General features: G+C 47.0%; 1 protein-coding gene across 1 annotated transcript in view; it reads right to left on the bottom strand.

Annotated features, from left to right (window-relative positions):
* LOC149440961 (vomeronasal type-2 receptor 26-like) overlaps positions 1–15,122 on the bottom strand; it is a 151,010-nt gene that overhangs the window by 75,349 nt on the left and 60,539 nt on the right. Inside the window, exon 3 of the mRNA XM_089657928.1 lies at positions 555–846. Within this exon, the coding sequence (XP_089514054.1) occupies positions 555–846 (292 nt within the window). The remainder of the gene's footprint in view (positions 1–554; positions 847–15,122) is intronic.

Raw genomic sequence — 15,122 nt, 5'->3', positions numbered from 1 at the left:
GACAATTGCTTAGAACAGTGGTCTCCAAACTGCGGCCTGGGCCAGATGTGGCCCTTTGATTGTCTTTATCCGGTCCTCAGAGTACTATTCCTATCACCGACATAAAAAATAGAACATAATTCCTCTCACTGACACCAATGATGGGACACTATTCCACCCACTGACACCAATGATGGGGCATTATTGCTTCCACTGATACCAACGGTAGGGCAATACGCATCCCACTGACACCAATGATGGGACACTATTCTGCCCACTAACACCAATGATGTGGTACTATTCCTCCCACTGACACCAACAATGGGACACTATATAAAACATCAAATATAGGGCATTGTTCACTCCCACTGATGCCAACACATTTTCTACTCCCTCTGGCCACAGTCTGGCCCCTCTGAAGTCTAAAGGCCAGAAAACTGGCCCTTTGTTTTGAAAGTTTAGATACCTCTGGCTTAGAACATTGTTTGTGCTGTGTGGCCTTTTATCAAATACTTTAGAAATATGTAAACATTATTGGGAGTATGCCAATCTCAATATGTAGAATTGTTGCTCACCTGTGGGTACCTGTAGATTCCAGTCACACTGGCCATGGAAGTCGATGAGGAGGATAGCCTGTGCCCAATAATTCCAACCACTTTGCCTTGTTTATAACAGCTGTAATTTGGCACTATCTTCTCTTTCCCTGAAATAATACCGAGAGTACTCTGCAAGGCTTTCAGCTGTGAAGTGCAGGAATCGTAGATGGTGTAACCCAGAGTTATGTTTGGCAAGATGTCTGTTCTGCGGTTTATTTCCTCTATGGCAAACATGAACGCCAGCATGTGCCGGAGAAAAACTGGTGTTGGGCTGAAAGAGACAATTATTTATGCAAAGGTATAGTAAACCAAAAATCACCCCTAATCTCCTTATTTTTCATTAAGCGGCTGTGGAATTCCTGACAGCAACAAATTAACTATGACAATGTATCAGGCAGGTTAAAGAGCATGCCTAAGAATCTTTTTATGCTTTTATTTTTTTATTGAATAATAATAAAGAATAATGCATGAGGAGCCAATTTAAATCTTTATCTTTGAACAAATGGCGACTATGGAGTATACAACCTCCTTTCTATACAGTTTCAGAGGTTTCCATTACATCAGGAAGCGGAGGAGTGAACAACAATTCGTAGACACATGGGGAACTGCAGTGATTTTGCAGCCAGGTGCTCAAAGGGATCTGCTAAGTACTAGGGATGAGTTTGTAATAACAAAGGGTTTGCCATGAACTCTGGATGCTTGCAGTTCATGAACAGGAAAACCTAAAGTTGTGTTTACCTGCTCAGCTGAAGCAAACTTTTGTTTGCAGTCGGAAGCCATTCATGTGGTATTGCTACCGCCACTAAATGACAACTTCCTGCTGTGAGGGCAGTAAGCATCTTTGGTTGATAGGACACAAGGGGCCACCTGCATCCTAGCAACCAAGGACACTGTGCGACATCATTGGCAGCTAGGATGCCAGCAGCCTCACAGTCATTATTTGTGTAGCACTACCCCTTAACCTCCCTGGCAGTCTGATTATGTCAGTATTTCTGTGCTCAAAGCGGTACATTTTTTTGCATGGAAAAATGTTGTTTTTTTATTGTAGGCCTGTAATTCTTAGGAATAACTCACTGAAATCTGTCCAAACAAGGAGTCTAGTAAACATCCCGGGTATGATAAAATTTTAAACACGTAATCATAAATTATAATATAATAAATAATCATAAAAAATAATCATATAATAATAATACATTTAATTCAATAAGTTAATCAAACCAAAAACACTGAAATGTGAAATATAGCGCCAAGTTTGCACATCACTGAGCTCAGTCGCAGAATCGTTTTCAGTATCTGATGACGAATTTCCCCCACAAATCATTATCACTCAATTCTGCAAGTGGTTCTGATTTACTATCGCTGTTCTTTAGCCGGTCTAAAGCTGCTTTTGACCTAAAGGGACGCTTTTTGGACGCCATGGACTTTTCTCAGTTTACAGGCAGAAAGAACAGTAAAAATGCAGGCAGGGCACAGGACAAAGCACTCGGGACAAAATGTATGTGAAATTGTTTGATACAGGAATGTTTTACTATGTGATTTTAGTGTATTGAGTGAATGTCACTTTTTAACATTTTTAAATTTCCCGCCAGTTCCATTCCCCATGCGTTCCGTACATCCCTGACGCTCACAGGGAACGGAACCCGGAAGATGGCCAGCATCGGCCGGAGGAGTTGGCCAGGGGGCGCTGCAGGAGGGACGTCGTGGGAGCGCAAGACAAGGTAAGTGATACAGGGATCCCGGAGCAACGGTGCAGGGTATTCCCAAGTGTAGCTCGGGGTTACCGCTTTTGGTACTGAAAGTTTACCCGGAGTTACACTTGGGAATACCGCCAGGGAGGTTAAGGGTTGCTTAGTAATTTTTGGGTTCCCTGTCATGTCATTCTGGACCTCTCTCTGAAAGCCCAACCTCTGCTGACACCACTGCATTCTTGTGACTTGAATAAGTCACCACTGTAAAAGGGACTCACAGACAAGTTACTGTAAATCAATATGAAGTTTATACTGAGCTTGAATTTAACTCAATAAAAAAAAATAACACAAAATAGCATTAGCCCATGCAACAATATAATCCATCTTGTCAGCTTTAAGTAAAGTAACAGCATCCACAGTAAAATACCAGTAACTGTTAGCAGACCTGCTTTCAGAAATAATCCACTGCCTCCAATCTGAGGTGGCTGTTGAATCACCAGCGAGCAAGAACAACTATCAATAAATAGATAAGCTCACTACAGGTCCTCAGAACTTGATGGCAAGGATTAGATTTGAAAATGGAAAGACCTCTCATCTATAATCAATCAATGTCCCTTTAAGAACAATATGGAGTCTTCTGCACGCTAGTTGGGGCCCAATTGGCGTGAAGATGATCATTAGTAAGTACCTCTCCTACTAATGGTGGTGAACTTGATGTAAAGTCCCCTGTAAGTCAGTAAGCAAGGACAGATTTGAAGTGGTAAAATATAACAATTGACATAAGTGTCTGTAGGCAAGAACAGCTCTCTCTCTCTGACAAGGGCCACAGGCAACAGTAATAGAAGAGTAAATTGCTGTTTCAGTTTGGCACTGCTGTACTCTGGTCTGCAGCTTTGTGTCCTGCAGTCAGCCTGGATGATGAGACTGTAACACAAATACATTCTAACGGTGGCAGCTGGAAGAACTAGGCCACCGGTTGGTTTCCTGCTTGCAGATTGGCTCACTGGGCAGCGTGACAAGACTGACAATCAGCAGACTTTTTCTGCTCCTCCTTTCTCTCTGACTCTGGCTCCGCAGCCTGGTACAACACTCCATCAGTCAGCACACTTCCTCCTCCCTCGATCTCTCCCCTCTCTCTTCCTGGCCAGTCTCCCGAATTTTGAGTTATATATGCCCCCGCCCACACGTAAGCTCCTCTGGGAAATGTAGTTCCTAGGTGCACTGTTCTTCAGTAAAGTCCTGCAATTCAGCATACAAGTTCCACGTGGCTATTCTTCAACATGTGACTGCTACTGTTCTGCAGGGCACTGCCATCTTGTGTTGGCTTCTACATCCTGCATTAGACATGTATAGCAGGGTGTTACATTTGTTATGGTACAACAACTATTAATGCTTTTGGATAAAAGAAAAACTAAAAAAATACCCTTATCCTAAATAGGGGTCTGGTATGGATTTTAAGGGGGAACCCCACACAAAAAAGGTAGTGTGGGCCCCCTACAATTCCTACCAGACCTCTACCAGAGTGTGCAGACTGCCTGATCTTAAAAGGGGGAGGGATTAGCCCCCTCCTGAACCATATCAAGTCATGTGCCCCCAACATAAAGAGGGTACCTTTCCAGAGAGGCCTCCCCTGGGAAAACATTGCTTCCTTGTTGATGTGGCCTCTTCCCCACAGCTGCAGCCTGCTGGATGTGGGGATCCATGGGGGAAACTTATATGAATCTTAAACTTTCTTTAACCGCTAGCCTACCGGGCACTTCTACCCCCTTCCTGCCAAGGCCAATGTCCAGCTTTCAGTGCTGTCACACTTTGAATGATAATTGCGCGGAAATGCAACACTGTACCCATATGACATTTTTAGCATTTTTTTGTGACAGATAGAGCTTTATTTTGGTGGTATTTAATCAACTCTGGGTTTTTACTTTTTTCTTAAACAAACCAAAAACCACTGAAAATTTTGAAAAGAAAACACATTTTTTCTTAGTTTTTGCTATAAAATTTTGTAAATAAGTGATATTTCTCCTTCACTGATATGCGCTAATGAGGCTGCAGTGATGGGCACTGATAGGCTGCACTGATGGACACTGATAGGTGGCACTGATGGGCACTGATGAAGAGGCACTGGTAGGTGGCACTGATGGGTATTGACAGGCATCACTGATGGGCACTGAAAGGCAGCACTGATACATGGCACTGATATATGGCACTGATAGACATCACTGATAGGTAGCACTGACTGGCACTGATAGACGGCAATGTCGGGCACTGTTAGACGACACTGACTGGCACTGTTAGGCGGCACTGACTGGTTCTGAGAGGCAGCACTGATGTGCACTGATAGGCGGCACTGATGCGCACTGATAGGCAGCAATGACTGGCACTGATATGTGGCACTGATTGTCAGCACTGATAGCTGGCACTGATGGGCATTGATAGGTGGCACTGACTTGCACTGATGGGTGACACTGAAAGGCAGCTCAGATGGGCACTGATATGTGGCATTGATGGGCACTGGTAGGCACTGATATGTGGCATTGATGTGGCACTGATGGGCACTGGCATGTGGCACTGATGAGCACTGACACAAGGCACTGGTGGACACTGACAGGTGGCACTGCTGGGGCTACACTGATCATCAGGGCACACTGATCATCAGTGCTCTGATGATCAGTGTACATGTCCCCTCCGTGGAAACCCGATTACCTGCTCTCCTCTCCTCTCGAGCTGTCAGTGTGACAGCTCGAGAGGAGAGAAATGCTGATAACCGGCATTTCCCTATTTACATGTGATCGGTTGTGATTGGACACAGCTGATCACATGACCAAGCCGATATCTTCGGCTCTTTCCGTGATCGGTGATCCGCTGTGTCCCAGGGACACAGCACACCGCCGATCACCGCGCTGCGCGCTCCCTGAGCCGCGCATGTGTGGTGAGAATGGGAGGGCGTCATATGATGTCCTCCCAGAACGAAAGAAAAACCTTGCTTCCGTCATATTATTATATGGCGGGCGGGGGGTGGTTAAAATAAGGGGAACCCGGATATTCATCCCCTACATAAATAAGAGGAAAATTACAATGTAAATAAACACACCACACCACATCAGAACTTCAAGGGATGAGAGTCACATCAACCATAATGTAAAGAGCTGAACAAACTTTTGGCGCTATATAAATCCTGTATAATAATAATAATAATAATAATAATCATGATAAATGATGCCCGTCAACCCACCACAAAAGCCTTGCTGCAAATGACATATCCTAGCCCCACAGCTGAATCTTAACAAAGAAGAATGGGATCCTAGATAATGTCACTGACCAAATGGATATGGACATGATCTTATTTGGTGAATTACATCACAATGGATTCCGGTGACATCATTGACACAATGGGGTTGACTTGAATAGTATATACAAGTAGGTCAGTGCACAAAAGAACATGTAATCAACCAATTGACCATGGCCTCCAAGACACCTAAAACAAGTCCAAAATAAACTTATAATAGTCCATGTATCTAGATGTATATGGCACAAAGTGGCAGCCTTCCCAGAATGAGCCAACTCTAAGAATGAAAAAAGAAGGGAGGGAAGGGAAAAAAGCACCTTCTTAGTGCAATATGCAAGATGGTTTTAATAAACTCCAGTTAAAAACACTCACGAGATAACAAATATAAAAATGCCTGTCAGGGATCGCGGCTCCGGAATCCTGGATCGCGGCACCTTCCCCCGAGCATGCGCACTGGCGGCGGATCACGCCAGGACACAGGGACTAGGTCCCGGCGAGCCGCGGCTGACAGGACACCACGCATGCGCAGTAGAGAGCCGCGGGCGCGCCTCAGGCATCCAATGACAGCCGGGGCGCATCCTAGCCGGCCAATGACAGTGCAGGGCGCACTATTTAAAGATGCCCTGCACTGTCACAGATTGCCGCAAGGTCTTTCTGTGATTCTGAGTTCCTGCACCCGTCTAGTGACCCTGATTGACCCTGACTACGCTGCCTGCTCCTGTGATTGACCCGGATTGCCCTGACCATTCTACGGACTGACTTACCCTGCTGATCCTGCGTGTGACCCGTCTACTCTTTGCCCGCCGATTCTGTACCCCGCTTACCCCCACGGGACCACGATCTGTTACTACCCTGCTGGGGCCGCCATCCTCTTCACATCTGGCTCTCCCGGTACCTGCATACGTCTCCGGAGGTCTCCTCAGCCACTGGTGGGCCTGCTCGGAGGTCGTGACCTGGCCCGGGACTGTTTCAAGTCCATCCCCACCATCAGGGGCCCTGGTGAAAGCACAGCCCGGGCTTAGACCCCACGCTCTGAGTAGGTCTGTCAGTTGGCAGCCTGAGGCACCACCTGGCGGATCATAACAGTACCTTGCGGCCATGACAGAGCCAGGAAGTGGACCGGCGTCCTTAGAGGATATTTGCCAGCACCTGGCAACTTTGACCCAGGCTTTCCAGAATTTCCACAGTCGCTGCGCCCGACTGGAGGACCGCATGGAGTCGTTAGCCCCCCTGACTCCCCCTGCTCAGAGTCCTCCATCTGCAGAACCTCCCGCTACTCCGGTATCCGGAGCGGTTGCCACATCCCCAGCCGGAGAGAAGAAGGACAAATCGTTACGGCCCTGCATAGACTACCGTGATCTGAACAAAATAACGGTAAAGAATCGTTATCCCTTACCCCTAGTCCCCGAGCTCCTCCAGAGATTGAGATCGGCAATGATATTTACTAAATTAGACCTGCGGGGGGCCTATAACCTTGTTCATATCAGGGAGGGGGATGAGTGGAAGACGGCGTTCCGTACGAGATTCGGTCACTATGAGTATTTGGTGATGCCGTTTGGGCTCTGTAACGCACCGGCAACCTTCCAGCACTTTATCAATGATGTTTTTCGCGATTTTCTCGATGTTTTCGTGGTGGTTTATTTGGATGACATCCTAATTTTTTCCCCCTCACTGGAGGTTCATCGGGGTCACAAGTTACGGGTATTAGAACGGTTGCGTCAACACGGGCTATACGCTAAGGCAGAAAAGTGCTGTTTCGAACAGCGCAAAATCACGTTCTTGGGACTGGTTCTCTCTTCCGCGGGGGTCGCGATGGATCCCCAGAAAGTCACGGCGATCTTAGATTGGCCAATACCCGCCGACAAAAAGGGGGTACAGCATTTTATCGGCTTTTCTAACTTTTATAGAAAGTTTGTTAGGAACTTCTCCAGTCTGGTGTCCCCGATCACGCAACTGACGAAACAAGGGGTCCGCTTTAAGTGGACTCCCGAAGCTCAGACGGCATTCGAAAAGCTCAAGAAATTGTTCACCTCTGCTCCCATTCTCTGCCATCCGGATTCTTCTCTCCCATATGTTTTGGAAGTGGACGCCTCAGAAAACGCGGTAGGAGCGGTTCTGTCCCAAAGGAATGGTACCAAGGAACTACTGCACCCTGTGGCGTTCTTCTCCAGGAAGTTGACACCGGCGGAACGTAACTATGACATTGGAGATCAGGAGCTCCTGGCCATTAAATCCACTCTAGAAGAATGGAGGTATTTACTGGAAGGAGCCACACACCCAATACTAATATTCACAGATCACAAAAACCTTGAATATTTAAGAACGGCAAAACGACTGAGACCTCGCCAGGCGAGATGGGCTCTTTTCTTTTCATGATTTGTATTCCATATAACGTACAGACCCAGTACTAAGAATACAAAACCAGACGCTCTGTCCCGCATGTTTGAGGACCCCGACAACACAGTGGTACCTGACACCATCTTACCTTCCGGAAGCTTCCTCGCTCTACAAACGGAACTTCGCTCCCGACTTCTCGATGCTTCTGTAGGACTACCAGTTCCGTCTGGGTCACCCCTCCAGAACCACGGTGGGCTGTTTTGGAAGGAAGACCAGATCATGGTCCCAGAAGAAGTGCGAACCTTGGTCCTAGGGCACTGCCACGACCATCCAATGGCGGGTCACTTCGGGGTTACGAAAACTCTGGAACTACTACGGCGCTTGTTCTGGTGGCCGGACATGATCAAGGATTGCGAGCGTTACGTCCAGACTTGTCCCACCTGTCAAAGGAACAAGCCCTCCAGGAGCAGGGCATGGGGATTGTTACGTCCATTACCTACAGTTGTGTCCAAAATTATTCAACCCCCAATGCTGTAAAGGGGTTTAGGGACTATAGTGTACATTTGGAATTGTATTCAGAATCAAATCCTACAAGGACGTTGTAACTACCCAAATGCAACTAAAATGACATCAATTGTTTATGTAATACAGTAGTAAATGGTTCTTATGTGGTTTCTTCATTGCCACAATTATTCAACCCCTTAAAGACTACCACTCTGAAGAACAGAGGTTCATACAGGTGCTTTCCATCAGGTATTGAAAACACCTGTGGATGTCACCGAGCAGCAATCAAGCATAATAAGCACCAATTAGGCAGCTTTAAAATGACTGTGATACTCAGCTCCTTCTAGACATTTACTGGTGTGGTTACAAACATGGTGAAGGCAAGAGAATGGTCCAGGAAGACAAGAGAAGAGGTGATTTCTCTTCACAGGAAGGGCAATGGCTATAAGAAGATTGCAAAGATGTTAAACATACCAAGAGACACCTTAGGAAGCATCATTCGCAAATTCAAGGCAAAGGGCACTGTTGAAACGCTACCTGGTCGTGGCAGAAAGAAGATGCTGACTTCGACTGCTGTGCGCTACCTGAAGCGTAGAGTGGAGAGAAGTCCCCGTGTGACTGCTGAGGAACTGAGAAAAGATTTGTCAGATGTGGGTACAGAAGTTTCAGCCCAGACAATAAGACGCACACTGCGTAATGAAGGCCTCCGTGCCAGAACTCCCAGGCGTACCCCCTTGCTGTCTCCAAAGAATAAGAAGAGTCGACTGCAGTATGCCAAAAGCCATGTGGACAAACCACAAAAGTTGTGGGATAGTGTTCTGTGGACTGATGAAACAAAATTAGAACTGTTTGGGCCCATGGATCAACGCTATGTTTGGAGGAGGAAGAACAAGGCCTATGATGAAAAGAACACCTTGCCTACTGTGAAGCATGGTGGAGGGTCAATCATGCTTTGGGGCTGTTTTGCTTCTGCAGGTACAGGGAAGCTTCAGCGTGTGCAAGGTACCATGAATTCTCTTCAGTACCAGGAGATATTGGATGGAAACGTGATGCAGTCCGTCACACACCTGAGGCTTGGGAGACGTTGGACCTTTCAACAGGACAATGATCCCAAGCATACCTCCAAGTCCACTAGAGCATGGTTGCAGAGGAAAGGCTGGAACATTTTGGAGTGGCCATCGCAGTCACCAGACTTAAATCCGATTGAGAACCTCTGGTGGGACTTAAAGAAAGCAGTTGCAGTGCGCAAGCCTAAGAATGTGACTGAACTGGAGGCCTTTGCCCATGAAGAATGGGCGAAGATACCCGTAGATCGCTGCAAGACACTTGTGTCAAGCTATGCTTCACGTTTAAAAGCTGTTATAACTGTAAAAGGATGCTGTACTAAGTACTAAGATTGAATGTCACTTGGGGGTTGAATAAAACTGATAATGCTGTGAGCACAGAAAAGACATTTGTGGTTATTTCATTATAACTGTTATGTTATATTTGTCTGACCTACAAGTGCCTCTTTAATGTAAATGTAAGCAAGATGACTGAATGATCAAAAGCAATGTCAAACTGGCCAAAACACTCAATTTCAGTGGGGGTTGAATAATTTTGGACACAACTGTATACCCAAGCGGGCCTGGCAAATGATAGCCATGGATTTCGTGGTCGAACTCCCACCATCCCAAGGCTACACAGCAATAATGGTGATTGTCGACAGCTTCTCAAAGATGGCACATTTCGTACCCCTGGAGAAGACCCCATCGGCACCAGAAACGGCACGGATCTTCATTAAGGAAGTAGTGAGGCTTCATCCCGAAGATATAGTGTCAGATCGGGAAGTCCAATTCACCTCCAGGTTCTGGAACTCCTTGTGTAAAGCGCTGGGAATCAAGCTGTCGCTTTCATCCGCCTACCATCCACAGAACAACGGCCAAACCGAGAGGACCAACCAAACGCTGGAACAGTACTTAAGATGCTACACATCCTACCTTCAGGATGACTGGCTGACGTTGTTGCCTTCCGCAGAATTCTCGTACAACAACTCGAATCACTCAGCTACAGGTCAATCCCCGTTCTTTTCCAATTATGGGTATCATCCCACATTCCTCCCTGATCTGATGCCTGAAAATCCGGTACCTGCGTCTCAAGACATCTTGAACTTCTTTTCTGTCAATAACAAAACGATTCAGGAAGCCATCGCTAAAGCCCAAGAGGACAGTAAAAGGGCGTTCGACAGGAAAAGAAGAGGAGAGTTACTGCTTCAACCAGGGGATCAGGTTTGGCTGGCAACGACCAACTTGAAGATGCTGTGTCCTTCAAGGAAGCTGGGACCCAAGTACATTGGCCCATTTCCGGTAAAACGAGTAGTCAACGAGGTGGCCTACGAACTCGAGCTTCCGCGGACCTTCAAGATACATCCTGTGTTCCATGTATCTCTCCTGAAGCCATCCAGACCGGATCCCTTCCCGGACCGTGAATCCAGACCTCCCGAGGCAGTCACCATAGGTGACCAGGAAGAATATGAAGTGGAGACTATCCTCAGTTGCCGAAAGAGGGGGGGCCAGACACAGTTCCTGATAAAATGGAAGGGTTATGGCCCTGAGGAGAACTCATGGGAACCCGCCCAGAACATTCACGCACCCAGGCTCATCCAGGAGTTTTTTCGTAGTCACCCACGGTGGAGAGATCAGTGGGGCTCCCGGAGGGTGCCCATTGGGGGGGGGGGCAATGTCAGGGATCGCGGCTCCGGAGTCCTGGATCGCGGCGCCTTCCCCCGCACATGCGCACTGGCGGCGGATCACGCCGGGACACAGGCACTAGGTCCCGGCGAGCCGCGGCTGACAGGACGCCGCGCATGTGCAGTAGAGAGCCGCGGGCGTCCAATGACAGCCGGGGGCGCATCCTAGCCGGCCAATGACAGTGCAGGGCGCACTATTTAAAGATGCCCTGCACTGTCACAGATTGCCGCAAGGTCTTTCTGTGATTCTGAGTTCCTGCACCCGTCTAGTGACCCTGATTGACCCTGACTACGCTGCCTGCTCCTGTGATTGACCCGGATTGCCCTGACTACGCTGCCTGCTCCTGTGATTGTCCCGGATTGCCCTGACTATGCTGCCTGCTCCTGTGATTGACCCGGATTGCCCTGACTACTCTGCCTGCTCCTGTGATTGACCCGGATTGCCCTGACCATTCTACGGACTGACTTACCCTGCTGATCCTGCGTGTGACCCGACTACTCTTTGCCCGCCGATTCTGTACCCCGCTTACCCCCACGGGACCACGATCCGTTACTACCCTGCTGGGGCCGCCATCCTCTTCACATCTGGCTCTCCCGGTACCTGCATACGTCCCCGGAGGTCTCCCCAGCCACTGGTGGGCCTGCTCGGAGGTCGTGACCTGGCCCGGGACTGTTTCAAGTCCATCCCCACCATCAGGGGCCCTGGTGAAAGCACAGTCTGAGCTTAGACCCCACGCTCTGAGTAGGTCTTTCAGTTGGCAGCCTGAGGCACCACCTGGCGGATCATAACAATGCCTTTAAGCACAAATGAAGTTGCACCGCCAGATTCCACAGCCTAAACATAACCTGATCCTGAGATGCGATCGCTGTTGATGGAAAAAGAGCCTCAAGCTGCTGCATCTGGACCTGGAAGTTCCTAAAACCAGGAGGAATGCACTAGTCGGGCGGACGTGACGCCATTGCGGGGAAGGAACGGCACCACAGGGAAACAAGGCTGCGTGCTCAGAGCTCAAGGCTGTAATTAGGATTCCTCCATAGATCACTATGGTACAATGTAGCAAGACTTTAAGGGTCTCCTTGTAATGGTGGGTTCACATGTGGTGGCTGCAGTCTGCAGTGTAATGGCTAATTGATTCCCTATGTCCATCCATGGATCCACCTATCCTGACCCCATTTCATCATAGGGACAAGCAACTTCTTATCATATTATGCATGCTTGTCCCTCTGGTGAAAGCTTGAGTCCTGGAATCAATTTGGGTCAGGAGAGAGCTCACTAACAGACCAAAAGCTGCACACAGTCACTGACTCTCCAACACATGGACCATCTACTTACACAGCCACAGTATTATTAGTTGCCTCATGCCAATATCTACCAGACTCTTCACGGTGAGGGCGATGCAGACTCACACCACCCTAAGACACTTGGACACTCTTTCTCCCAACTTCCTAATGTAAAAATATCTTTAACCATGTTGATCTATGCAGTGTGGCATGGCGGAGTGGCAGCAGTCCACCACTGTGCAATAAATCTAGGGGCCAAAAACAGAACCCAATGAACAGATATCTGAATGGCTGGGGGCATTATTTCCTCTTCCATCAAACCAAGCAAGCACAGCTTGGGTTCCATTAAAAAGGAAATATGAAAAACATTATTTATTGTGGTTAACACATCAGGCCAATATCTATGACGTTTTGGACGTCTCCAATACATATGTTGGGACTGTACACATTGCGTTATTCTGCTGCCATACTGAATTAACTTCTGAGGGGAGAACATGGAGTATGAACAGTTGAGTTAGCTTTTGAGAGGGTGACAGGGACACCATAGGTAGATATATATACACTATATTGCCAAAAATATTGGGACTCTTGCCTTTACACACACATGAACTTTAATGGCATCCCAGTCTTAGTCCGTAGGGTTGAATATTGAGTTAACCCACCACTTGCAGCTATAACAGGTTCAACTCTTCTGGGAAGGCTGTCCACAAGATTTAGGAGTGTGTCTATGGGAAAGTTTGACCATTTTTCCAGAAGAGCATTTGTGAGGTCAGGCACTGATGTCGGACGTGAAGGCCTGGCTCACAATCTCTACTCTAATTCATCCCAAAGGTGCTCTATCGGGTTGAGGTCAGGTTCTGGTGTAAAGACATGTAGGCCAGTAAAGTTCCTCCAAACTCGCTCATCCATGTATTTGTGGACCTTGCTTTGTGCACTGGTGCGCAGTCATATTGGAACAGGAAGGGCCATCCCCAAACTGTTCCCACAAAGCTGGTAGTATGAAATTGTCCAAAATGTCTTTGTATGCTGATGCCTTAAGAGTTCCCTTCATTGGGACTAAGGGGCCAAGCCCAACCCCTGAAACACAACCCCACACTACAATCCCCCCCTCCACCAAACTTTACACTTGGCACAATGCAGTCATACAAGTACTGTACTCCTGGCAACCACCAAACCCAGACACGCCCATCAGAGTGATTCATCACTCCGGAGAACACATCTCCACTCCTCTGGAGTCCAGTGGTAGCATACTTTACACCACTGCATGCGATGCTTTGCATTGCACTCGGTGATGTAAGGCTTGGATGCAGCTGCTCGGTCATGGAAACCCATTCCATGAAGCTCTCTACGCACTGTTGCTGTGCTCATCTGAAGGCCATGCAAAATGTAGAGGTCTTTAGCTATTGGCTCTGCAGAAAGTTGGCAACTTCTGCACACTGTGCACTTCAGTGTGAGCTGACCCCTTTCTGTAATTTGTTCTAATACCACTAACAGTTGACCGAGGAATATTTATGCAGGCCATAGATGGGTCGAAAATCGGCCGATTTTTCGACCGAAAATAAAATCGGCCGATTTTCGGATCGTTAGTGGGTTAATTGTTCGGCCATTTTTCGGTATTTTGGCAGATTTTTTTTTCATCGGTAAAGTTGGAAAAAGATCGGCCGATTTTGGCGATCGGCCCATTTTCATGGCAATTATGGGCAAAATGGCCAATCTTTTTACCGATAAAAAATCTGCGCATGAGCTGTGACCTGCAAGAGGAAGACAAAAAGAAGAAGAAAAAGAAGAAGAAGAGGATGAAGAAGAAGAAGAGGATGAAGAAGAGGAAGAAGAGGATGAAGAAGAAGAAGAGGAAGAAGAGGATGATGAAGAAGAAGAGGATGAAGAAGAAGAAGAGGATGAAGAAGAAGATGAAGAAGAAGAGTTTGAAGAAGAGGATGAAGAAGAAGAAGAGGATGAAGAAGGAGAAGAGGATGATGAAGAAGAAGAGGATGATGAAGAAGAAGAGGATGATGAAGAAGAAGAGGAAGAAGAGGATGAAGAAGAAGAAGAAGAAAAAAAAGAAGAGGATGAAGAAGAAGAAGAGGATGATGAAGAAGAAGAGGATGATGAAGAAGAGGGGATGAAGAAGTAGAAGAAGAGGAAGAAGAAGAGGAAGAAGAGGATGAAGAAGAAGAAGAAGAAGAAGAAGAAGAGGATGAAGTAGAAGAAGAGGATGAGGATGAAGAAGAGGAAGAAGAAGAGAAAGAAGAGGAAGAAGAGGAAGAAAAAGAAGAGGATGAAGAAGAAGAGAAAGAAGAAGAGAAAGAAGAGGATGAAGAAGAAGAAGAAGAGGAAGAAAAAGAAGAGGATGAAGAAGAAGAGGAAGAAGAAGAAGAAGACGAAGAAGAAGAGGAAGAAGAAGAAGAGGATGAAGCAGAAGAGTAAGAAGAAGTAGAGGATGAAGAAGATGAAGAAGAAGAAGAGGATGAAGAAGAGGAAGAGGAAGAAGAAGAAGAGGATGAAGAAGAGGAATTCCAGTCCTGCAAAAAGTGTCCCTGCAGAGAGCTCCGCTATTTCTTTGACAGTGCTTTGACATTTATAGCGGTTGCAACAATGTATCTATTTGTTTCCGAATAAAAACATCTGTATCCGAAATGGATACAAATAGATACATTGTTGCAACCGCTGTAAATGTCAAAGAAATAGTGAAGCTCTCTGCAGAGACACTTTTTGCCGGCTCT

This window comes from Staurois parvus, unplaced genomic scaffold (genome assembly GCF_062004578.1).
Source record: "Staurois parvus isolate SC_StPar_1 unplaced genomic scaffold, SC_StPar_1.0 ptg001043l, whole genome shotgun sequence".
Classification (NCBI taxonomy): domain Eukaryota; kingdom Metazoa; phylum Chordata; class Amphibia; order Anura; family Ranidae; genus Staurois; species Staurois parvus.
Note: the sequence above shows the minus strand (reverse complement) of the source record. Positions and strands in the feature narration are given on the sequence as shown.